We start from the raw sequence: 27467 nt of genomic DNA, 5'->3' as shown, positions 1-27467 counted from the left end.
CTAATATTAAAATTCATTTAAAAGGCAAACAAGCTTTTGTACTTTGAAAAATAACTCAAAATCTAAATTAAAATAATGTAGTCAAAGTAATAACAGCAGACAAAAAAATGTGCGATCATAAAAGAAGTGACATGTTTTCTCATATTGCTATGCTGGTCCTCAGTTTAAAAAGATAATTTGACTAATTGCGCGATTGCCCTAAAAAAAAAGTTGCCACCAGCAACAATTTTAATGATTAACCTTTTTTGTTTAATCATTTCCTTTTCCATTTGTGGAAATGTTATGGGCAATTATGTTGTGGGGGTAGATGTATTTTCTAATGATATTATGGTATCATATCAGGGCGTTTTGTTATGGTGGTGATTTGTGACAATGACAAAATGGGTGCAACTATTGAATGTGTTGAGATGGGAGTTGATGGTATTATTTCTGTTATACCAACAGGCTCTGTTTCAGGTGGTGTAGTTTCTTGTGTTGTTTTTTTTGGATCATTGTCAGTAGATATTGGCCTGTATAAAGTAGCGATGTTTTTAAATTTGATACACACTGTGCTTAAATCGAAATAAAATACTCTGAAAGACACAAAGATAAAGGCACATTCCTCGTCCCATATGCTAGGACAAATTTGTACAAATACTCCTTCTTCCCTAGTGCTATTAGAGCATGGAATGGGTTGCCTGAGCTAGCCAGGAAAACCAGTGACTTGGCAGAATTTAAGTCATTGGTTAATATGCATGACTAAATGCATGACGCGTAGGACGTAATCATCTTCTTTTTTGAAGTAACGTCTGTATTATATAAGATAAGATAAGATAAAAACTCCATCAAGTGTCCAAACATGTGATGTCTTTTGTTGCCAGCTTTCCATCTAACTTCTCTCCAGAGCCTCTCAACGTGTTGAGTGTGAGCTTTTGTCTCTGGATTGACAAAATTGTAAGAGTGGTTTACAGTTTGATGGCGATATCCTTCGCTGTTCAGGCAGTCGTAAGAACACCAGCAGTCACTCATGATGGTACTTTGGTTCCGGGTAAAATTCTCTCTTTATGATTTGTAAAAGAGTTTCCTTTGTTCTGTCTTTCAAATTGTATGTATAACGAAACACTTTTTTGTATCTCTTAATTTAAGTATATTTACCTGGTGCTTTCAATTTAAATCTTTTTATAATTATAAAATAAGAATCTTATTGGTGAATTGTCAACCTGAATAGTCGTATTATAACCCAGGCATGGATTTATCTAAAAGCAAGCTATATCTTAGAGCCCTTCTCCAAGGAAAAACTCAAATTTAATAACCACAACATATTTTTTTTTTGTAATTCATAGATGACACTACAAACGAGAACGGTACGTGACGTTTTGGCGCCGCCGTTTTGACACGAGCTGTTTTGGCGCTTGTGACGTTTTGGCGCGAGATATAATTTGACGATAATTTAATAAGCACGTAGCGTTTATAACGTATTTATAGCGTATTTATTTCAATTTTTCCAAAATATTGTATGTATAGTACGGTATGAATTCTAACAGCGAATTTTATTTTTTTTATAAATATAATGGTTTTGCTTATTTCATGAATATAGGTCTATAATAAGTCAGATTCCTGAATGGTAACGACATGCTATCCCCTCCCCTTTATTTATATGTGAGTTCTGCTAATCGCTGATCTCGTCTACTTTGGCCTCTTTTTTCTCATCCATCAATTTCCATGTTCTGTCTTGTATCCACCGTTCCTTGTACGAACCTCCCCTCCTTCCGCGCATTCAATAGTGGTATCTTTGAAGTTGGCCCACTCTTCGTCAAGGGTCAGTATATCTGCAAGAGCCTTGAAGCGGTTCTTTAGTTTCAATTGAAACTGTGCTGCAATATTGCCGTCTTTAAGCTTCTCTACATTAAATGGGCGGGGTCGTGTGGCTCGTTTTGGTTGGCGTTTCAGTCGGAGCTTACATTTGCCACTGACAAGGTAGTGGTCTGAGCTAATATCCGCTCCTCTGCACGTCTGCTAGAGATGACCTCCACAGGATCGCAGCCTAGCAGAAGAAGCTTATAGGGAAGCAGATCTGAAAGTAAAGAGAAGCTTTCGGCGTGATAAACGGGACTGGATTGAAGAGAAGGGTGAAGAGGCACAAGCAGCTGCAAGCAGAAATGACACAAAGACTCTCCATCGCGAAGCAGGACGTTTTGGCGCCGCCGTTTTGGCCCCGCCGTTTCGGCGCGAAGGTCGTTTTGGCACGGGACGTTTCGGCGTATGTTTATGTTTATGTACGTTTATTGTATTATTTCTTTTAAAAGAATTATTTATTTCTGTGTTTTGCATAAGTGTTTGTGTTAAGACGTATTTTTCACGTATTAAATGTAAATGTGTGTTTGTTTTTCACATCATTTTCTATAATAAACATTTTGGCTTGTGTATGTGTGTTTATTAAGAGGCACACTTTTATTTTCAAAAAAGTTTTTAAGATATTACTTTAAAATTAAAAACAAAATGAAACGATGATAGACTAAAAATTGATGCAATTATTTGTTTACATTAACATTGGTTTATTTAATAACTGTATGGTATCTCCAGCTTTACATACCAAACACTTGCTAATATAAGTAAAAATATAATACATGTACCATGTTTCTCAAAATACTTTAAGTTAATTATACATAGACACCATGGTTATTTGCCTAAGTCGCTGGAATTCAAGGGTTCATTAAAAAAAAAGCTACGTACTTATTAAATTATCGTCAAATGATATCTCGCGCCAAAACGTCCCGGCGCCAAAACGGCGGCGCCAAAACGTCACGTACCGCTCCATCGTATTGTCCGAAATCTCCATGGAGCAAAGCGTGGACATGGAGCACCGATAAAAGACAAGCAGGCAAAACTTTGCTAACAAAAGAAGAACAAGATGCAAGATGGGTAGAGCACTTTAAAGAGACCCTTAACCAGCCATCGCCAGACCTGACTTACACATTCAAGGACCCCTCTCCGGACAATGATCTTAATGTCAAGACAGACCTAATAACTGCTGAGTAGGTTATCATGGCCATTGCAGTGCTAAAAAGCACTAGGTCTCGACATGGTGTCAGCAGAAATGCTAAAATATGGGGGACAGTGCATTGTTAACAGAATGACTGATCTCTTAAATCTCTGTTGGCGAACTTTTAAGTCCCCGAGAGCTGGCAAAAAGGAGCTTTCAAAACGGACAACTTGGCAGACTGGAACAACTGGAGGGGCATTACTCTCCTCCCCCGTCAGACTTGGTGAGTCAAAGCTTGAAGAGCTGGACAAGTTCACGTACCTTGGCAGCATCATAACAAATGATGGAGATGCCTACCATGATGTAGCGTGCCGGAAGCATTTTCCAAAGGCTGCAGCCTATTTTGGACTAGCCAAGCCATTGGACTAGAGACAAAAATACACATTCTCAACACAATTGTCATTCCAACTGCTACATATGCATGTGAGACATGGAAGTCATCTGTCAAAATTGAGAAAAGACTAAATGTGGCTCAACAAAAATGGCCGAGACGGATTTTGGGAGTCAGTTACACAGATCGGGTCTCAAACAAGGAAATAAATTTTATGCCGAACTGAGAGTCGAACACTTAGCGAGGTTGTGACAGAGCGTCTCATGAGGTTTGCGGACATGTTCTACGACAAAATGAACTACGAATACCAAGAGTTGCGATAACATGGAAGCCAATACGAGGAAAGCGCAAACAGGGACGTCCTCGTATTACCTGGCGCCACACCTTCATGGAGGACCTCAGAGCAGTGGACACCAGATGGGAGGAGGCTTCAGACATTGCCAATGACAGATCTTTATATAGACAGCTTGCCACCCAATGCGCCGAATGGCGCGGGAGGACCTAAGTCTAAGTTAGTCTGCTAATCGCACTGGATGACATTTTTCGATTTCTTTCCAAAAGAAAATTTTTTTATTTGACATTAGTGTAATACTTTTATATAACAAAAATCATGTTAATATCTAAAGCTTTATTTCGCTGAATGACGACAATAACTACACATAGTAAAGATCAAGACACGGAATGTGGTCAGTACAAACTCTGACGTGAATCCACCAATGTAAACAAACACTAGGGGCGACAATAGATAGAAACAAATTCACAACACTAAAATACTTTGAAAAGATATATTTTGAGAAATTGGGTAGGGGTGATTTGGGTGACACATCTCACATTGACGCAGGTATAGTTAAACAAATGAAGACAAGACCATCACCGAGCACTGGTCATTGGTGTCATGCGTCTGGCGATCATCTCCTTGGAACTGGTCATTACCGCATTACAGCTATCCCGCCCCCTCTCTTCTGGGCACATTGCACTTCTTGTATATATTACTCTTTCCTCTACCCCTTCCCTCTCTCACGCGTAAGACGATAATCTGTTTCTAGCACTCCACTTAACATCCCTAGATGCGAATTTATAATCCTTAATCTTGAATTCCGAGAGCGGCCCAAAGTCTACCCCTCTCTTTCAATCTCTTCGCCCCTACGTCTTTACAAGCTCGCGTAGTTTGGACCATTCACTAATCATTTTTCTCCAGCACGCTGACAGACTAGAAAAACTTTCGCCGTTTCATTCTGTTATATTTTAAACTGAAAACCTGTGGCAGTCTATATAAACAATGGGAAAAGTCCAGTCGAAGTGAGGAAAAGACATGTTTTGTTTGTTTTGTAAAATGTTTGACATGTTTCGGATGTTCCTTCAGAGTTGAAGATAATTACTTCCTAGTCCAAACCTCCCGCAGGACGACGGGGGAATTGGGAGCGGGCAGGGTTTGAACCCGGGACCATCGATAAATCTGAACGACAGTCCAGCGCGCAAACCGCACGACCAGGCAGCCATTCACGATGGATATCTCTCTGTGTTTTTGATAAGTTTAGTGCAGACCACTCTAAGTAGGAAGTATGGATGGCAGCCTGGTGTTGTGTAATATTAGAGATTTAACAATACTTGCATAACAAACTTAAATACCAGAAGAAGTGGACACAAATATTTCTTCTGTACGTGAAAAATATGTCTTAACACAAACACTCATGCAAAACATAAATATGCAGAATTCTTTTTAAAGAAATAATACAATGAACGTACGTAATGTATTTCGCGCCAAAACGTCCCTTGCGCCAAAACGACATTCGCGCCAAAACGTCCCTTGCGTCAAAACGACATTCGCGCCAAAACGTCCTGCTTCGACACAAGAAAACTCTATATGTATTGCAAAGTTGCTAAAATCAATTCAATCTCTCTGTATCCCATAATACCTTTTTATCACCAAGCTCAAGGTTCCCTGCTCATATCTAAGGTCCCTTAAATTTTTCTCACATATTTAATTAGACAAGAGGATGACTCACTAACTAACAAACATTCAATCCGAGAGGTAACCTCATTTAACCTTGTATAATTTACATTTTACGTATGGTAATTTTGCAAGATGTTTTCATTAAAAAATATGTAGTTAAAACAATCATATACAAGGTTACAAAGCCAGTTTGTGTGGAAACACAAACTCAAAATCGGCCACCGAAGTGGTCCACCCAGGCAGGCTTCAATATTTTCAGCAAGAATATCCGAATGAAATTATATCTAAGACCAATGACAGATAAGAATGAAAAAAGAAGGTTGACAGATCTTGTGTAGTGCCCCAACGGTCCAGCAGATCAAAGGATAGGTGAAAGTAAATGTAAAGTTCAGATGTGAACCTGGCCTAACTAGTTCCCCTTTCAGACCTTGTGGTCTATAGGGCAGATGATGTAAAGTTCATCTGTTTTTGTGGCCTACGGTTAACGAGGGTGTCATGTATCCACCACAACGACCAACCGCCTTTACTTTTCCCCAACTAATGTCAGGTACCCATTAGAGCTGGGTGGACTCAGAGGTGCCCAAAGATTCCGAAGTTGAAAATCCCAGTCTTCACCAGGATTCGAACCCAGGACCCCCGGTTCGGAAGCCAAGCGCTTTACCGCTCAGCCACCGTGCCTCCCCTGGCCTAACTGATGTCTTATAATTGATGTAATTGTTTTGAAAAGGCTCAATCTCTTATTCGAATCCTCAAGAAAAAAACATTTCCACAAAAACAATATCAACAAAAATGCAGTTTACAAGATTACTATTCGTTTTAAATTATGTCTAACTTATAATGCATACTAAATAGATTTTTTCTCTTTAAAAAAATAGTAAACATTTGTTTGTGTGTAAATATAGTACTTAGTATAACAGAACTTACATAACTTAACAATACAAATATACAACTGTTTGCATAAATGTGTTATAAATATGGAAAACAGTGGGGGGGGGGGGTCTCCCCTAATAAAGAGCCTCAAGTGTTTAATAGTGAATAGTTGTAAAAGTGGTGTATTTTATGAAAAAACTGCTTGCATAAGTGATTTTAAAAATTAGATTTTTCGCTTTCAGAAAAGTAAAAAGTAGCAATTGCATCAGAACTTTGAATGGTCTAAAATATTGTGATGTCAGATTTTTATTATCTTTTCTAGTTTACGAGATCTAAACGGGATGGACGGACAGACATTTCACACAAAACTAATAGCGTCTTTTCCCCTTTCAGGGACCGCTAAAAATAATATGTATTGTAGTTCTATTACAAAACTATCATTTAATCATTAAATAAGTTCAAATCATTGACTTTGAAGAAAATACAAAAGAATTACTTAGTATTTATCAACATAAAATGTTTAGTTCCTATTATGTCCTAAGCAATAATTATTTACATAAAAAAGTTTGTTACTGTGATATATAATTATAATATAATAACCAAAAAAATGTATAGGTATTAATTGAAGACCTTTATTTGAAAAGAATTCAATTGAATCAAGACTTTATGCTCATTAAGTACAATTTAAAAAAAAAACTGTCATATGTATTTAATTTTATTTGAAAAAACATTTTTTATTATCAATATTCCTTTATGTCATCTATATTCATGGACTAGTATCACCATTCTACTCCCATTTCAAAGTGTTTCAGAGAATGACATTCAAAACTTATTTATCATATATTTTTATTATCATAATATCTTCATGTCTTGCATCAACAAACAAAACATATTCATCAAGTGTACACATCTTCATTTTAAAAGAATTTATTTCATTGTGAATATTATACAGAAGCCTGGTTTAGACATTGTCCTGCTCATATAGAGAGTTCTGATTTTCAGTTTATTAAATTAGCATAAAATAAAGTCTCAATATTCAAAATAAATCATAGAACAGCATTGCAACTGGCTTTGCAGGTCATTATGCATAAAATTATCTAAATATAACTATAAATTGAATCTCTTTTTCACTAACATTAGTTTGTAATACATGTTATTGTTAACAAATAATATGCCCTTCATACTTTAAAGGAAGAGCAGAAAGTTCTCTAAAACATGATACCAGAATAACATGTTAAATTATTGACACATATTCGTTTCATTATTATAAATCATTAATGGCAAAATATTTAGGTCACAGCTGGGACTGCATAGCCATGGGAAATACTGCATTCCTCATTAATCTTTGGACCCAAAGACAAGCCTAATTACTTTTGTGTTACAGTAAACCATGGCATGTTATTTGATGTTCAAAATATTGTATTATTTATCAAGACTTATTCTTGTAAATATATTTAAAAAAATAAAAAATAATCTAAGTTACATTTGGAATAATCCATTCTGGTTGAATGTGAACTATATATATATACACACATGATGCTTTAAAAAGAATATGCCAAAACCATTGTGCTATATTTAACGATAAAAAGAATTATGCATAATAGGACAAAAGATTCTCAAATAACTTCAAGTTTTTTGTCCAAGATGCTCAATGTGACCAACAACACCAGGACAGCATCAAGCTGATATGAAAATTCCTCCCAAAAGCACTCCAGGATGTCCCCTTCCTATGTGTTGTTAGCAGCTGTTGCTCAATCTTTCATGCTATTGATATTTACTAACAATAAAAACTTGGTCTTTAACCTGGCCACACTGAAAAGGTTTCTGCCCTGTGACAATGAGAATTGTTTTTGCAAATTCAAGTACACAAAACGCCTTATCTGCTAAAGAGTCACCATTTTGTGTGTATAAATATGTAAATCATCTCATTCTGTTTTAAAAATGAGGAATGAGAGAGCTCATTTAAAGAAAAATTTCATCTAACTGGCTTTTTACCAAAATGAAGCCTCATGTTTTCTTAAATTAGAGAACTGCATGATTTTTTATTTTTTTTTACAAATTGAACAATGACTTTTTATCTAAATGAATCATCTGGTGCTGTTTTAAAATTGATTATTTTACATTCAAATGGCTTTTCATGAAAATGAATTAAATATCTTGTGCTGTTTTAAATTTGAGGAATGAGTGAATTCTTTTAGACCAATTTAGCATTGAAATAGCTTGTTAGTTCCCCTTTCAGAATTTATGATCTATAGGGCAGATGATTTTTAAGGGCATCTGTTTCTATTGCCCAAAGTTAACGAGGGTGTCATGTGGCAGGCACAAATACCAACCGTTTTTACTTTTCAAAATTAGACAATGAAATAGCTTTTTACAAGTATGGATCATCACATGATGTTTTAAAGCTGATGATGTAGTGAATTTGTTTTGACAAATTTGACATTTAAATGGCTTTTTATCAGAATGAATAATTTCATGCTCCTTTAAATTAGAGGATTGACTAAATGCTGTTTTACAAATTTGACATTTAAATGGCTTTTTACCACTATGAATCATCTCATGCTTTTTTTTAATTTGAGGAGGTAGAGAATTCTTTTAGAAAAATTTGACATTTAAATTGCTTTTTACCAGAATGAATATTTTCATGCTGCTTTAAATGGGAGGATCTGGTAAATCATTTTTACAAATTTGACATTTAAATGGCATTTTACCAGAATGAATCATCTCATGCATTCTTAAACTTGAGGAGGCAGAGAATTCTTTTAGACAAATTTGACATTTAAATAGCTTTTTACCACTATGAATCATCTCATGCTTTTTTATATTTGTGTAGTGATTGAATTCTTTTAGACAAATTTTACATTTAAATGTCTCTTTACCAGAATTAAATAGCTTTCTACAAGTATGGATCATTACATGATGTTTTACAGCTGATGATGTAATGAATTTGTTTTGACAAATTTGACATTAAAATGGCTTTTTACCAGAATGAATAATTTCATGCTCCTTTAAATTGGAGGATTGGGCTAAATTCTTTTTTACAAATTTGACAATTTGGCTTTCTTACAACTTATGATGTATCTCATGCTTTTTTAAATAATATTTAGTTAATTCCTTAAGACAAATTTTACATTGAAATAGGTTTTTACCACTATGAATCATCTCATGCTTTTTTAAATTTGTGGAAGTAGAGAATTCTTTTAGACAAATTTGACATTTAAATTGCTTTTTATCAGAATGAATATTTTCATGCTGCTTTAAATTAGAGGATTGGGTAAATTCTTTTTTACAAATTTGACATTGAAATGTTTTTTTACCACTATGGATCATCTCATGCATTTTTAAACTTGAGGAGCAAGTATATTCTTTTAGACAAATTTGACATTTATATGGCTTGTTACTAGAATGAATCAACTCATGTCTTTTAAAAGTAGAGGAGGCTGAGAATTCTTTTAGACAAATTCGACATTTAAATTGCTTTTTACCAGAATGAATCATCTCATGCATCTTTAAGCTTGAGGAGCAAGTGTATTCTTTTAGACAAATTTGACATTTGAATTTTTTGATTCCACAATGAAATGCCAGGTGAACTTTTAAACTATATTTATGAAAGATTTGTTTTTGACATAAGTCACACTTAAATGTTTTTCTAAAGCAATGCTTAGAGATTGATGAAGTAGAGAATGGTTTTTCAGCAGAAACCAGCTGGAGCGTTCTATTTACATTTGAACTATTTTGTTCTTCATCTTCCAGGTTTCCAACATGCACATCTTTGTTAGGAGAGTTTCTAGGTTTATCTTGGTTTGAAGCCATATCTTGATTTGGATTTATTTTTTGCTGTAGAGTGAAACAAATAAGATGTTGACTAAAATAATAAGTAATTTTCTTTTATTCCTATTAGGAAAAATAAAAAGGTTTTAGTTCAATGGGCTATGATCCTATTACTTGTCTGGACCTGTTTTTCATGCTATTAGTTCAATGGGCTATGATCCTATCACTTGTCTGGACCTGTTTTTCATGCTATTAGTTCAATGGGCTATGATCCTATCACTTGTCTGGACCTGTTTTTCATGCTATTAGTTCAATGGGCTATGATCCTATCACTGGTCTGGACCTGTTTTTCATGCTATTAGTTCAATGGGCTATGATCCTATTACTTGTCTGGACCTGTTTTTCATGCTTTTAGTTCAATGGGCTTTGATCCTATCACTGGTCTGGACCTGTTTTTCATGCTTTTAGTTCAATGGGCTATGATCCTATCACTGGTCTGGACCTGTTTTTCATGCTATTAGTACAATGGGCTATGATCCTATCACTGGTCTGGACCTGTTTTTCATGCTATTAGTTCAATGGGTATGATCCTATCACATGTCTGGACCTGTTTTTCATGCCTTTAGTTCAATGGGCTATGATCCTATCACTTGTCTGGACTTGGGGGGGGGGGGGGGGGGGGGGGGGGGTGAGAAAGAAAGGGAGAATCTTGGTGAAGGTTATCGTGATAGCTTTTCAGTGTATTTTATATAAAAAAAAAAAGTTGTACAACTGGAATAGGAATGGGGACTTAAGCCTCCTCAAGCAACTACACTAACCACTGTGCCAGAAAACTGTTTATATAAAGAGAAGGTTTCCTAGTTAGTTTCAAACTTTTAAGCAATGATCTTATATTCTACACAAAGTATAAAAAATGGGGACTAATTTAACATCAGTCAAGTATAATTTCTTTTCCTTGGTTGGTACCAAACAAAATAATTCATTACCAAAAATAATAAATTAACAAATTGGTTAATTTTTTTTCATTTACTCATGTTTTATCAGGCACAAGATGTAACTGTGCGCACAATTTCAACTTGAACTGAGATTGGGTGTGGGCAAAATAAAGTTTGTAAACGTTTGCCAGACAGACAGACAGAGTGAATTATAATAAAAGATCCAAAGAGATCATGATACAAAGGTAACATCAACAAAATGAAGACCTTGGGCTGTATGGTTTACTGTCGTTACTTAATGCTTACGTCTTTACAAATTGTCTCTACTAGTACAACATTGGCTATGAACTCTGTGCTTGTTTAAAGTGTTGTTTACCATCCAGTAATTCTAGCCAAGTGTTTATTAAGTGGTAATTTAATTAATGCAAATCCACTTTAGAATGTTGAATATTTTAATAACCCCCAAACTTGCAGCACAGTATAATTTATGCAATAAATATTTTGTGTAGGACTTCAAAATGTTTATTATTATTCATTGTTGTGTCCCTTTCTTTTAAGTATGAATAGTCGGCTGAAGGCAAGTGGATGTTAGATGATAACATTGATTCACCTTCACCTATCCCTTAGTCTGTTGGGGCAGCACACAAGATCTGCCAACAATGTATCTCCATTCTTCTCTGTCCTTTGCCTTGGACAGAATTTCAATCAATGACAGGCCTGTCCATTCTTGGATGCTGTCTTCCTCTTGTTTAGCAGCCAAGGTAAAACTCCAGTGTGTTCTAGAGATAATTCATAGACATTTCAAGACTAAAGGTGGCCATACTATTTGATTAATTATTCTGCCATGACTACGCTGGAAATATATTTCTCAAGACTTAACCGCAGTTACATCAGTAGCATCAGTATCTTAAGTGATAATGAAATGACCTGATTGTCACTCACATAGCTAGAATACTCATCTGCTGTGTGTTAGGTAAACAGCCCAAATGCTGAAGAAACAATTTGAAGGAGGTCCAGATTTCACTTTACTCAACGTAGAACACAGCTTCTCATTAAATAATTAAGAAACATTTTTTTTTTCATTATACTAATTCATTGTTTTTAGATTCAAGATGTGACAAGATGAGCCAATTTTTTTCATCTTGAAGTCTAAATGGTTTCTTTGGATTTTTTTTTCAGTGATTCATCTTTTCTGCTCTTTAACCCTAATCCTAACCCATGAAGTGAAGTTTTAATTTAAGACAGTTCACTACAAAACAATTAGTTCAAGAGCTTACCAGCTTATTGCAAACTCTGCTCTAAGAAAGTTTTAAACAAATGTTTGCTTTCAGTTCTAATACAATTTATGAATAAACATGACATGCAACATATTGTTATAAACCTGGTGGTGGCACAGATGAGAGTAGTGGTGTGAGTGTAGTCAGCCGATGCAAATCGCCCCAGGCCAGCGCTAGACGAGCGGTCAACCATGACGAGTTACAACGGTCAGCCAAGACGAGTGTCAACACGATGGTTCGGGAAGGATCGACGTCGTGAATAGAGCTCAGGAGCGTCACGAGAGTTGTAGTCATCTGACTACCTAGAAACGTCGAGCGGCGTTCTGTCCGGTTCGAGAAGGCCAGTAGGGACCCTATATAAGATGGAGGTGTCGCAGTCAAGACGGTCGAGAAAAGGGGCTCAATACAGCACAGTTCACGAGAGGAAGGTTCACGACAGGGGTTCAGAACACAGTCGACTACAGCACAGTTCAACGGTGTGGTTCTGTACGAGCATTACGACGGTTCAGTGAGGAGTACTGTCAAGTACAGTTGAGACGAACTGCGTCTTGATCTTGGTCTGCGATAGAGTCCGACACAACGAGCCTAGTGTGTGAAGTCAGTCCTGAACTGTTGAACCCCGTGCAAGCCCGGAACGAGACGGAGAGGTCAGTGCAAGAGTTTGATACGGCGGTACGGTGTTATCGAGAGATATTTGTACAGTGTACGTGTTGCCAATTGTACAGTGTTGGCTGTTATTTATTCAACTATTAAAGTGTTACGTTACTTTGGAGCCCTGAGTTGTCAAGTTCTTTAAGTTGGTGGTGTATGGTGCAGTTTGCAGAGAGCCTGGATAGTGAAATTCGTAACAATATTATAATAGCGTTTGAATGCTCTTTTTTAGAGAGTGAGATAGCAAAAGTGGGTGTTTGGGAACCTGGTTGCTGCTAGGCGAAGGTGCTGGATCAGGGTCAGTGGTTCAAATCTCCATCTAGGCCTACCTATATTTCACCATATTTTCTTCACCTTCTCATAATAACATTGGTACCTTAGAGCTTCTATTATTATATGTTCCATGTCATGTTTTAAATAGTCTGCTACAGTTTTTAAAGAAATTGTTATATAATAAAAATAAAAGTTGTCCTACCTCTGATAAAATTGATTCCCAGGTTTGACCAATGAAGGTGAATTCTGATGTCTCTGGATAGAAAGACAATTCTGTCTTCTCATTTTTCATAACATTGCAGAGATTGTTGGTAGAATCTTGTTTCAAGTCATCCATCATTGGCACTAAATGAATTTGTTCTTCAGATTTCTTTCTCAATAGAATTGAAGTTATAAATTAAAATCTCATTTTCAAAATAGCTGTGAGTAAAGTAAAATTCCCCTTTCAGACCTTGTGGTCTATAGGGCAGATGATGTAAAGGTCATCTGATTCTGTGGCCGCCTACAGTTAACGAGGGTGTCATGTGGCCAGCACAATGACCAACCACCTTTACTTTTCCCCAACTAATGTCAGGTACCCATTAGCGCTGGGTGGACTCAGAGGCGCCCAAGGATACCGAAATAAAAATCCCAGTCTTCACCAGGATTCGAACCCAGGACCCCTGGTTCAGAAGCCAAACGCTTTACCGCTCAGCCACCACGCCTCCCAAATAGCTGTGAAGGGAATATATTTTTCTAGTGTCACTTTTATTTAGATAATTACTTCTATAAGATAAATGACCTTGGTTCTTCTCCAAAGCTTAAATACTTTACAACAGAATTTAAAAGTGTCAACATATCTAACATGGTTAAAATTGATTTGACTTTTAATGGAACAAAATGCATCACAAAATTATTTCAAATACAATTTTTAAGCATTAAATAAAATGTGTCTTACCTGTGTCTGTTCTTCTAAACTTAATTTAGAAGTTTCATACATTGAACTGTCGTCTGTCATCTCTGATTCTAATGACCAATCTATCTCCTCACTTTTTAGGATAGTTTTAAGTTCATTAGTAAAGTCATGCCTTATGTCATCCATGATAAGAGTTTCTAAAAGCAATATATGCTTAAACTTTTAAACAATTTTCGAATGACATTTGTCAGCTTATAAATCCAATTTTGTCATAGTACCGGTATCATTATAATTGTGTGGCTGTACAATTCCAATAAAGGCTATTCCTGCAACACAAAAAAAGACAACAAGGAAATAGTAAACTTCCATGAATTTAAATTTTTATAAGTACTTGTATAGAAAGTGTAACTCTACCAAGTTGTTGCAAAAACAAAAAAACACACACAAAAAAAACAAGAAAAACCTAAAATACCGGTATATTATTCTTTATAAAGGTAGGCTTAATTAAAGTCTTAATAAGAAAATAGGTCAAACACTTCTTATCATATTTTATAGATTACAGACGTTACAGAAGATAATTATGTCCTACTTATGTTCCTATGTCAATCTAGTCATGCATATCTGCCAACTGGTTGGTTTTCCTGGCTGATTCAGGCTACCCAATACCATTCTCTAATGGCACTAGGGAAGAAAGAGCACTTGTACGAATTTGTCCTAGCATATGGAATAAGAAATGTGCATCTGACTTTGAAGTTAGCTAAGACGTCCAGGATGACATCACATCCAGAAGATAGCATTTTCTGCTAGCGGTTCATGGACGTCCCTCTTTGCTTTATCAGTGATAAGGGGAGGGAAGCTAAATGACCTCTGACCTGAGGTCCTGAGGTTGTCTGCCTTGATCCAATGAATGGAAAAGGGTGAGTGTGTGTACAGTAGGTGAACTGGGTGACAACTCAGCTCTGCTATTAGCATATGATTTTATTCTTTCTGACTCACAATTCGCAGGTGTCTGGAAATTTAAGCTCCCAGTAATTTAGGCACCTGCGACCAGGAAATCTGGCACTTTTTGACAAGGCAGAAAATTAGGCATTCTTCAATACAGACTTAATTCTGAAGATAATTGATTTTTTTAGCGCATTTTTTATTACGAAAATACCAACAATAACTAATTTTCAACAGAATGTTCATGATTCAAAAGAAAAGCTGACAAAACGAAAAAAAAAAAGTACAATCACAGAATGCCGGGGGGGGGGGGGGGGGGAGCGGGGTGTGGAATCACATTATAATTTAGGCCTACACATCAAAGGATTCTGGGGAGGGGAGGTAGAGATGTTTCCGGGCTCTAATGTAAAATTCAGCCACTCATAAATCATTAGTAAATGCAAAGTCAAGTTTGAGGGTAGTGTATTGAATTTTACCATTTCAGCCCTCACCCAACCTTAAACGATAAAGCAAAAGATTCCGATGATAGATACAGAGTCGGATCGGGTGTGATGACGATATATATAATCGCCTTATCCCCATCTAACTTAACCCTTAAGATGTGTGCTTGTGGAAGAGAAGGCAGTTCACAGAATGATAAATTTGTCAAATTCTGTTCAATATTCAGTATATATTCAGATAAATCTAAAAAACTTGAAATCAAATCAGAAATATTTTTTCATTAGTAATGTCATTCATTACTTAACATGAATGATTATGATATTTATACTACTAGAGTAGACTAGACTCTAATACTCTATAATAATAATACTATATATAATATATAAATTATAGTATATAAATAATATATATATATTTATAATATTATATATATAGATACATACTTATTATTAGGCTATATACTAACAAATTATTAAACATTGTTAATATGTTACTGTTATTGGTCATTAGTGCTGTTACTATCTTAGGATGGCTGCCTGGTCGTGCGGTTTGCACGCTGGACTGTCGTTCAGATTTATCGATGGTCCCGGGTTCAAACCCTGCCCGCTCCCATCCCCCGTCGTCCTGCGGGAGGTTTGGACTAGGAAGTAATTATCTTCAACTCCGAAGGAACATCCGAAACATGTAAAACATTTTACTTATTATTACCAGTATTTAGATCTAAAATCTAAATGATTATCATTATGTTACAAACCGAAGGAAATGAATGACTATAGACCTGTTTCACTTACTTACATTGTTTCTAAATGTTTAGAAAAATTGGTTAAAATGTTTCTTCTGAATGATCTTTGCAATAAGTTAGACCCTTTACAATTTGCTTACCAAAAGGGTAAAGGTGTAGACGATGCCATCCTAAATATTTTAAACTGTGTCTACAAACATCTGGACTTACCGAACACTTATGTAAGATTGTTCTTTATTGATTTCTCATCAGCTTTTAACACTATACAACTTCATTTACTCATTGAAAAGATGAAAGCGTTGCAGATTAGTCCATACATAATACTATGGGCTAATGAATTTTTGACCCAGAGAGCTCAGAGGGTTAGGGTAAACAATGTTATATCTAATGAACGCATAGTTAACACAGGGGCGCCCCAGGGGGCTGTGACATCGCCTATGTGGTTCATTTTGTACACCAATGATTTTCAATCCGATAGTTCTTGTTGCTCCTTCACAAAATTCGCTGATGATGCGGCTCTTCTTGCCCTGCTCTCAGAGAGCTCAGACGTAAATGAGTATTTCAAAGAATTAGAACACATTGAAGAATACTGTAAAGATAATTTTTTTATTATTAAATGTAAAAAAAAAACAAAGAAATGATAATCGATTTTCGCAGGGACAAGAAGGAAAATGATATTGTTTCTGTAGCTGGAGAGACTATTGAAATTGTGCAAACCTTTAAATACCTTGGTACTATCCTAGACAATAAACTAAATTTTACTGCAAATACTGATTATACTGATTATATCAGCAAAAAAGGGCAGCAAAGATTACGACTACTAAGAAAACTGTCCTCGTTTAATGTTAGCGAAAAGGCCTTGGCTATGTTTTATCACGCTCACATCTGCAATGTGGTATGGTAATCTGAGCATTAAAAATAGGAATAAACTTAATAGAATCCTCAATGCCGACAATGCTGCATTACCCAAACATCTATAAAAAAGCTAACAAGATCCTTGAAATAAAGAATCACCCTTTGTGTCAGGATTTTGTGATTTTACCATCACAAAAGAGATACAAGACACCGATAGCAAAGACAAACAGACACAAACACTCTTTTGTTCCCCTGGCAATCAAATCATTAAATAAGAACAATCTGGTACAAACTTTGTCACATGTAAATTATGAGTGAGTCTGGTGTGAATGTACACTTTGGTTTCTTATAGTTATAATGTTTTTTGTTTGGTAATGCACAAATTGTAAGACAAATTTCCTTACGGATAATAAAGATTATTATTATTATAGGATAGGGTTTGTTGCTGAAAATAAAAATTATATATGTGTCAGACGCGAATAGCCCAATTTTCAGTAAAAGAAATTACAAAAGTCATTTCTCTATAGAAGAAGTTACGAAGGCTATATAGAATACAACCACAGACCTATATATACTACAATAAATATAGGTTTTTGATTGCTAGTTACGATTTATTTAAGTAGGTGCTGTTTTACTATTACATACCAAGTATGCCTTATATAGTCAGTTTTTATTAGAAAAAAGTCTAGATCTAATAAAGACTAAAGTTTTTAAATTATTACTTTTATTATTAGATATAGATTCTAGACATAAGACATATATAATCTAATAATACTGTTATAGTGTAATACGTTTACTATTATAATTATATGTATAATACTTAATACTTAATCTACTAAAACTAGACTTAGAAGTTAGAGATCTATCTATAAATCTATTTCTATCTATTTATTAGTCTATAATCTAGTCAATCTAGATCTATACAGAATATTCATTATAATACTTCTACTTATAATGACTTATTTAATAAGCTAGTACTTAGACTTAGATCTATTATAGTTTATTAATAGATTTACTGTGACCCATTTTTTTTTTAAATGTAAAAAAGGAAAAGGAAGGGGCGTTCCAGTCATAATGAGCAATATAAAGCCTAGGAACAATACTGGCCATAATAAACAATAAAACACATAAAAACTTATTAATGGGCTTAGATGGTGCGCACTGCTAGTAATATTATAAAAAAATAAGTGAAGTTCTCCTCTAAGACCTTTTGATCTATGGAACAGACGATGTTTCTGTGGCCCATGGTAAAGAGGGTGTCATGTGGCCAGCACAATGCCAAACTGCCTTTACGTTTCCCCAACTAAAGTCAGGTACCCGTTACAGCTGGGTGGACTTAGATGCACCCTAAAGATCCCAAAGTAAAAATCCCAGTCTTTACGATTCGAACCTCAGACCCTAGGTTTGGAAGCCAAGCACTTTACCTCTCAGCCACCTAGTAATATTATAAATGATCTAAATTTATGAGAATAGAAATATTTTTATCAATTGTTTTTATATAGTGCTATTTCATGCTTTAGCATTTTAGATGTGCTATGATCCTATCACTTGTCTAGACCAGTTGGGAAAAGGGGTGGGAAAAGAATGAGGTATCTGGGTGAAAGTAACCCAGATCACTTTTTAAATGCATTTTATATATGAGATCAAGCCACTGTGCTAGTGATGGGCTTATGAAAATAGAAGGTATTAAAGTTATCTATTGTTAGTTTCAAACCTTTTTTGCAATGACATAATTCTCTACACAAAGTGAATTACACCAGACCCTCTTTTGGTTTCATCATTCTATCCTACCAAAAACAAAGCCCTCTTTTCTGTTACTTTAGAAACACACATTCTTTAGCTGTCTGCAAAGTAATATTCACTTAATATTTTCCATTAATTACACATAAACATTGGCAATTAGTTACAGTTTCAACTTATCAATAGACATTTTTAAAAAGAAAAATGGGAACATATATCTAAAATGTTATTTAACATTAGTTAGGCCAATATTAGAAAATGCATCCTCTGTTGGGATCAAGAAAACATAAAGAAACTAGAAAATACAAAATACAGCAGTAACACCATTAGTAAAATCACTTAATTTAGAGACACTTCAGCTATAATACATAAAACACTAAACATTTAAACAATAATTTACAAATAGAAAACAAAACCTATAAAGATACTCAGACACAAAGTCAGATATGCACATTTCTTATTCCATATGCTAGGACAAAATCGTACAAGTGCTCCTTCTTGCCTAGTGCCATTAGAGAATGGTATTGGGTAGCCTGAATCAGCAAGGAAAGCCAACCAGTTGGCAGATATGCATGACTAGATTGACATAGGAACACGAGTAGGACATAATTATCTTCTTTTTTGAAGTAACGTCTGAAATCTAGAAGATAAGAAGTGTTTGACCTATTTTCTTATTAAGACTTTAATTAAGCCTACCTTTATAAAGAAAAATATACCGGTATTTTAGGTTTTTCTTGTTTTTTTATGTGTGTTTTTTTGTTGTTGCAACAACTTGGCAGAGTTACACTTTCTATACAAGTACTTTTAAAAATGTACATTCATGGAAGTTTACTATTTCCTTGTTTTTTTTTTTTTGTGTTGCAGGAACAGCCTTTATTGGAATTGTACAGCCACACAATTATAATGATGCTATGACAAAATTGGATTTATAAGCTGACAAATGTCATTCGAAAATTGTTAAAAAGTTTAAGCATATATATTGCTTTTAGAAACTCTTATCATGGATGACATAAGGCATGACTTTACTAATGAACTTAAAACTATCCTAAAAAGTGAGGAGATAGATTGGTCATTAGAATCAGAGATGACAGACGACAGTTCCATGTATGAAACTTCTAAATTAAGTTTAGAAGAACAGACACAGGTAAGACACATTTTATTTATTGCCTAAGAAATTAAAATTGTATTCAAAACATTTTTGACCATGCTTAAATATTTTGACACTTTTAAAATTCTGTTGTGAAGTATATAAACATAGGTGAAGAACCAAGAGATGATTTTTCTTATCATTATCATCAGACTCCATTTGAGTGAGGGCTTGAGAAGCTCAAATCCTCTCTTACTAAAGCCCTGGACAGAAACCCTGCTGTCTTGGGTAGTGCATAAATGTCACCATACAGGTCGACAATGTTTGGTTTCCTAGGCCTGTTGAGACGGAGATTAGCAAGTCTGGGGCAGTCAAACAGAATATGAGGCACAGTTTCCTCTTCTTCACCGCAGCGGGGGCTCCATGAATTGAAATTTGGCCATAGCCTTGGAAATTATGAGCCAAATGGCCTGTCCTGGACTGTGCTATAATAGCTTGCTCAGGCCTGGACAGCCTCCACCACGGGAAGTGCGGTCAGGGCGCCTCATGCGCTCCCAGACTCCACAGGCTCTTAGGGACTTGTCCTAACACTCAAACCACTTTTCCATTTCTGTTTTTTGAATTATAGCCAGAGCATCATTTATCTTATAGAAGTAATTATCTTAATAAAAAGGGACACTAGAAAAACATAGTCCCTTCTCAGCTATATTGAAAATGAGATTTTAATTTATAACTTCAATTCTCTTGAGAAAGAAATCTGGAGAACAAATTCATTCAATGCCAATGATAGATGAGTTAAAACAAGACTTTACCAATGATCTCTGCAATGTTATGAAAAATGAGAAGACAGAATTTTCTTTCCTTAAAGAGACACCTGGATTCAGCTTCATTGGTCAAACCTGGGAATCAATTTTATCAGAGGTAGGACAATTTTTTTTAAAATAAATTCCTTAAAAACTGCAGACTATTTAAAACATGACTTGTAACATATAATAAAAATAGGACTAAGGTACCAATGTTATTATGAAAAGGTGAAGAAAATATAGTGAAACATAGGTAGGTCCAGATGATGATTTAAACATTGACCTTGACCCAGTGCCATCGCATAGCATTAACCAGGTTCCAAACGTCATGTTTATTCATAAATTGTTTTAGAACTATAAGCAAACAAAGTTTGCAAAAAGCTGGTACACTCTGGCCAGAGGAATGCACCTCAGCTTTGGCCCTCCGGTGGAAACATCCGCCCAGGAATGTGGATAGGCAAAGTACGGTAGCAAACATAGCTCTCAGTGGGCTACATAACACGTTGTAGGGATGGAAAAAAGGCTCGCTAAGCCAGTCCGAAACCCCCCAGCAGCCCGTTTACCAAAGGGGCCCATACACATGGTGATGGTCCCCTCAAGGGTACTATGGGACAGCATAGGCATTAGGATGGCCCCCATGTGGGGTTTGAGCTTCCAGCCACACATGAAAGGAGAAATTAATGCAGGGGCTCAGAAGAGCGTGCAACATGCCAAGACGGGTGTGAATAAATGATCACCTAGTTGACAGGGGCCTCCTGATAGAGAGATCGGTGAAGAGCCAATTTCTCATCCTGGCCACGAGATAAAAGCCTTTCTCGGGTCACATAGTTCATAAAAGGGGCGTGCTTGCCTCAAACCATTTGGACATCTGAACCAGGTACACTCTGAATCTATTTTAAATTTAGTGATATAACTGACCCAAACTAATTGATACAACAACAGGTTCTATAAGCTTTGTGATTTGAAAAAAGTATTTGTGTGTTTTTCTTGTTGACTGAAGAGAATGAAATGTTAAAAACTTATTTAAGTCTTCTCTTAGTCCTCTGTAGTTGAAGAATTTTGTTTTCAAATAGGAATAAAAGAATATTACTAATTTGTTTTAGTCAAGTCTTATTTGTTTCACTCTACAGCAAAAAATAAATCCAAATCAAGATATGACTTCAAACCAAGATAAACCTAGAAATTCTCATAACAAAGATGTGCATGCTGGAAACTTTAAAGATGAACAAAATAGTTCAAATGAAAATGGAACTCTCCAGCTGGTTTCTGCTGAAAAATCATTGGGTACTTCATCAATCTCTAAGAACCATGGTAAAAAGCAATTTCAATGTCAAATTTGTCTAAAAGAATTCTCTACCTCTTCATATTTAAAAAGACATGAGATGATTCATTCTGGTAAAAAGCCATTTAAATGTAAAATTTGTAAAAAAGAATTTACCCAATCCTCAAATTTAAAGCAGCATAAAAATATTCATTCTGGTAAAAAGCAATTTAAATGTCAAATTTGTCAAAAAGAATTATCTACCTCCTCATATTTAAAAAGACATGAGATGATTCATTCTGGTAAAAAGCAATTTAAATGTCAAATTTGTCAAAAAGAATTCACTACCTCTTCAACTTTAAAAAGACATGAGATGATTCATTCTGGTAAAAAGCAATTTAAATGTCAAATTTGTCCAAAAGAATTCTCGACCTCTTCATATTTAAAAATACATGAGATGATTCATTCTGGTAAAAAGCAATTTAAATGTCAAATTTGTAAAATAGAATTCTCTACCTCTTCAAGTTTAAAAATCCATGAGATGATTCATTCTGGTAAAAAGCCATTTAAATGTCAAATTTGTCAAAAAGAATTCTCTACCTCTTCAACTTTAAAAATGCATGAGATGATTCATTCTGGTAAAAAGCCATTTAATTGTCAATTTTGTAAAAAAAAGTTTAACCAATCCTCTAATTTAAATGAGCATGAAAATATTCATTCTGGTAAAAAGCCATTTAAATGTCAAATTTGTCTAAAAGAATTAAAGGGATCCACAAATTTAAAACAGAATGAGATGATTCATTATGGTGAAAAGCCATTTCAATGTCAAATTTGTCAAAATAAATTCACTACATCATCAGCTTTAAAACATCATGAGATTATTCATACTTGTAAAAAGCAATTTCATTGTCTAATTTTGAAAAGTAAAAGCGGTTGGTATTTGTGCCTTCCACATGACACCCTCGTTAACTGTGGGCATCAGAAACTGATGCCCTTAACATTATCTGCCCTATAGATCATAAATTCTGAAAGGGGAACTAATAGAATTTACTCATTAATCAAATTTAAAACAGCACAAGATAATTCATTCATTCTGGTGAAAAGCCATTTGAATGTAAAATGTAAAAAAAAATCAATTTTAAAACAGCACCAGATAATTCATTTGAATAAAAAGTTAAATTTGTGGGAAAAAAAAAATCATACAGTTCTCTAATTTAAAAAAAAAACAGGTTGGTTTCATTTTAGTAAAAAGCCAGTTACATGAAATTTTTTTCAAAAGAAACTCATTCCTCATTTATTAAACGGCATGAGAGGATTTACATATTTATACACACAAAATGGTGAATCTTTAGCAGATAAGGCGTTTTGTGTACTTGAGTTTGCAAAAACAATTCTCATTGTCACAGGGCAGAAACATTTTCAGTGTGGGCAGGTTAAAGACAAAGTTTTTATTGTCAGTAAATGTCAATAGCATGAAAGATTGAGCAACAGCTGCTAACAACACATAGGAAGGGGACATCCTGTAGCGCTTTTGGGAGGAATTTTCATATCAGCTTGATGCTGTCCTGGTGGTGTTGGTCACATTGAGCATCTTGGACTAAAAACTTGAAGTTATTTGAGAAACTTGTGTCCTATTAGGCATATTTTTTTGTATTGTTAAATATAGGACAATGGTTTTGGCATATTCTTTTTGAAGCATCATGTGTGTATATATACAGTTCAGGTGCATTTAATGTACAGCTTACTAGATATTTATTCACATTCATCCAGAATGGATAATTATTTTTTTTTTTATAAAGAACTCATGATTCTAAGACTGAGTATACCAAAAGTATGCCTATAGCTTAAATATTCAGAAATTTCTTTTTTTTTTCTAGTTTTATCTTTTTTGGCCTTCATAATCCCATGTTTTTTTAAGGGCATTTCAAGAATAACTCTTAGAGATGAAAGATAGCACGCTCAACTTGGACTTAGGTCCTCCTGGGCCGTTTTAGCTTTCTCTACAAAGATCTGTCACTGGCAACCACTAGCGGATCCAGAACTTTGGAATGGGGGGGGGGTGATTTTTTTCCTAACCCTATGCATAAACGTGTGTACAGCACACACACATACATATATATATATATATATATATATATGAGAATTTTAAAAAGCAGCATTTCTCAACCTTCTGTGAAAAAGTGGGGCAGCGCTATTAGGTTCCCTAGTGGGGTTTGGGGCAAAGCCCCGACGACAAAAGCATTTTCTTGCATTCTTTACTGCAGAAACGCATTCTCCTGACATCTACAGCTTATTATTCATCAATAGAGTTTGGGGTCGAAGCCCCGACGCCAAAAGCGTTTTCTTGCATTCTCCACTGCAGAAATGCATTTTCCTGACATCTACAGCTCATTCATCAATGAAGTTCGGGGCAAAGCCCAGACGCCAAAAGCATTTTCTTGCATTCTTTACTGCAGAAACGCATTCTCCGCACATCTACAGCTCATCATTCATCGATGAAGTTCGGGGCGAAGCCCCTACGCCAAAAGCGTTTTCTTGCATTTTTCACAGCAGAAACGCATTCTCCTGACCTAAAGGTCATTATTCATACTATTAAAAAAAGGACCTTTTGAAAAATATTGTATTTGAAAAATATTCTAATATGAATTTATAGGCCCTGAATACATTGCAAATAAAACTGATTTGTTCCTTGAAAAGATAAGATACCCCACATATTTAGATTTTGGCTTTGAGGATCGACGCTGAAATAAATTATTCGAATAATAATATTCAATGAAATTGAAGTATAAGTTGTGAGTTATAGTCCCAAATTAATTTAACTAGTAAAATATCCCATTGAGTAAAGGTTGGGAAAAGGCGACTATAAATTAATTTTTTCGGTTTAGAACTCATCTCAATCATGATTCTTATACTGAAAAATTTCGTTTGAATTCTAACAAAGCAAAGTCTTTCTTAAAATAATTATGATAAATTCATGTGAAATTACATAAACTCTGGAAATGGGAGGGGCGGTAGAGTGAAAACGATTAATCCTCGCTCCTTTAATAATTTCTGCTAAAGATTGCATTTGGCATTAAAGAATAAAAAAAAAAAGTAGGGTGACTCGATATAAGAATTTAATTTATAGTATATATATAAATTATATTAGTGACAGATTTTTTAAATTTTGTAATTTCTTAACTATAATACTAAAAGAAAAAGTATTGGTTTGTCCTATGGGGGAAATGCGATTGCATATATCGCCCTTCCCACCTGGTGCAACCCTTTTTCATTTAAATTTACTAATGATAAAATTTGAGATTAGAGTGTGGTACGACATAATATACAATGGGTTCACATATCAATAAGTAGTTTATATTAAATAGATATTCAACTAATTTTGTTCACAGACTATGATTTTCCATAAAAATAGGTCGCGCCCCCCCCCCCCCCCACTAAGAGGGCTAGAGTGGGAAGGGCAGTACATGCAATCGCCCTCCCCCACAACCCCACCGAATCGACCAAGATACCAGAACGGGAGCGACATAATATAAAATTTATATATTAATTCAACTAATTTTGTTCACAAACTATGATTACTCCATAAAAGGTTTAGGTGGGAAGGGCAGTAGAGGTATTCGCCCCCCCCCCTTTCCCAAACGACAAACAGGGAACGACATAATATAAGGATCGGTTAAAATATCAATAAAAAGTTTTAATCACATAGATATTTAATTGATTCTGTTAGCAAGCTGTGATTTCTACAAATAAATTGGACCGCCCTCCCCCCCCCCCCCCCCCCCAACTTGAAAGTGTTTTGGGGGGGGGGGGCGGGATTGATACCATCGCCCCCTCCGACCCCACCAAATCGGTCAACATACTAGAGGGGGGGGGGGGCGAAATAATAAAAAAAAATAGGGTTGAAATATAAATAATTAGTATATATTATTAACATAAGTAACAAATTTGTATACAAATTGTGTGAATTCTATACTAAAATTCGTCCCCCCCCCCCCCCCCCCCCCCCCCATGGATCCGCCAGTGCTGGCAACTTGATGTTTAATTTGTCTTAAAATGTTTTCATTTTACTTACTTGCTCTGGATGGTGCATTTGATCATTTTTAGCATATTTTAAAAAAAAAAAACACCCTAGATGCATGTAATGTTTGTTACAATGTGGGGTATTTATATATCTACAAGAATAAGTTTCTGATAAATAATACTTTATTTCAATATTTTGTATATATAAATAACATGCCATGGTTTACTGTAACACAAAAATAACAAGGCTTTTCTTCGGATCTGAAGATTAATGAGGAATGCAGTATTTCCTGTGGCTACGCAGTCCCAACTGTGATCTACATATTTTGCCATTATTGATGTAGAATAATGAAACAAATAATGTTAGTGAAAAAGACATTTAATTCATAGTTTTACTTAGATAATTTAACCCAGTTAGCTCAATAATTAGCTCTATGATTTATTTCAAATATTGAGACTCTATTTTATGCTAATTTAATAAACTGAAAATCAGAACTCTATAAGAGCAGAAAAATGTTAAAACCAAGCTTCTGTATAATAGTGCACGCAATGAAATCAAATCTTTTAAAATAAAGATGTAAACACTTGATGAGTATGTTTTGTTTGTTGATGCATGAAATGAAGTAATTATGATAGTAAAATATATGATGAATATGTTTTAATCTCCCATTGAGCGCCTCCCCAGGTGGCGGATAGAGGAATGCCCTCCAGATATGGTGGGTACCGGGGAAATAAAATACCCGGGGTGGACCAAAATCAAACCTGCTGCCTTGCAGCTTGGGCTTAGAGCGTGGAGACGAAAGGCCCATGAGAGATCTGAATGGAAGGATGTGTTGAAGCAGGTCAGAGCGCTCCATGGGCTGTAGCGCCACTGGAATGGATGGACAGATGTTTTGAATGTCATTTAATGTTGATTACACTTGACTTTCTCTGAAACACTTTGAAATGGAGTTTAATGGTGATAATAGTCCAAGAATATAGAGGGCATAATTGAATATTGATAATACAAAATTTTTTTTTTCAATTTAGAATGGAATACATATGTACGTTGTTTTTTTTTACATTGTACTTAATGAACATAAAGTCTTGATTCAATTGAATAATGTTACAGGTCTTACAAATGGAAGTAGCTTCGAATTTTTCATTCTTTTCAAATAAATTCATACCTGTACATTTTTTTTAAAGAAATTAATGTATTCTTATGATATGATAATTATATATCACAGTTAAAAAATTATTTTTGTTATGTAAATAATTATTGCTTAGGACATAACAGGAACTAAACATCATATGTTGATAAATACAAAGTCATTTTTTTTATCGTACTCAAAGTCAATGATTTGAACTCAATTAATGATTAAATGATAGTTTTGTAATAGATCTTCAATACATATTAATTTTCATATGATTGTTTTAACTGCATAATTTTGAATGACAACATCTTGCAAAATTATCATACGTAAAATGTAAATTATACAAGGTTAAATGAGGATATCACTCTGATTGAATGTTTGTTAGTTAGTGAGTCATCCTCTTGTCTAATTAAATATGTTAAAAAAAAAAGAAGGGTCCTTAGATATGAGTAGGGAATCTTGTG

At 34.9% G+C, this 27467-nt stretch overlaps 2 protein-coding genes across 12 annotated transcripts; one reads left to right on the top strand and one right to left on the bottom strand.

The window, feature by feature from the left end:
- Positions 1 to 6789: 6789 nt before the first annotated feature.
- On the bottom strand, positions 6790 to 17623 carry LOC129928254 (zinc finger protein 383-like). Of its 9 annotated transcripts, none has more exons than XM_056041770.1 (5): positions 17364 to 17450; positions 16315 to 16693; positions 14022 to 14305; positions 13287 to 13454; positions 6790 to 10014 (listed from the first exon to the last, which is right to left on the bottom strand). In XM_056041770.1, exons 3-5 carry the CDS (start codon positions 14163 to 14165, stop codon positions 9241 to 9243), a joined length of 1086 nt encoding a protein of 361 aa, XP_055897745.1. In that variant the 5' UTR covers positions 14166 to 14305; positions 16315 to 16693; positions 17364 to 17450; the 3' UTR covers positions 6790 to 9240. The 9 variants fall into 9 exon arrangements, with proteins under 9 accessions (XP_055897745.1, XP_055897744.1, XP_055897749.1 ...); XM_056041769.1 differs by having other exon boundaries at positions 17253 to 17437; XM_056041777.1 differs by lacking the exon at positions 6790 to 10014 and adding an exon at positions 11494 to 11662 and having other exon boundaries at positions 17253 to 17431.
- Positions 17492 to 25627, top strand: LOC106077683 (zinc finger protein 724-like). Of its 3 annotated transcripts, none has more exons than XM_056041766.1 (4): positions 17492 to 17578; positions 19564 to 19843; positions 20540 to 20707; positions 21720 to 25627. In XM_056041766.1, exons 2-4 carry the CDS (start codon positions 19700 to 19702, stop codon positions 22863 to 22865), a joined length of 1458 nt encoding a protein of 485 aa, XP_055897741.1. In that variant the 5' UTR covers positions 17492 to 17578; positions 19564 to 19699; the 3' UTR covers positions 22866 to 25627. The 3 variants fall into 3 exon arrangements, with proteins under 3 accessions (XP_055897741.1, XP_055897740.1, XP_055897742.1); XM_056041765.1 differs by having other exon boundaries at positions 17540 to 17607; XM_056041767.1 differs by lacking the exon at positions 17492 to 17578 and having other exon boundaries at positions 19703 to 19843; positions 20536 to 20707.
- Positions 25628 to 27467: the final 1840 nt, after the last annotated feature.

The sequence above is a fragment of the Biomphalaria glabrata genome, chromosome 9 (assembly GCF_947242115.1).
Source record: "Biomphalaria glabrata chromosome 9, xgBioGlab47.1, whole genome shotgun sequence".
NCBI lineage: Eukaryota > Metazoa > Mollusca > Gastropoda > Planorbidae > Biomphalaria > Biomphalaria glabrata.
Note: the sequence above shows the minus strand (reverse complement) of the source record. Positions and strands in the feature narration are given on the sequence as shown.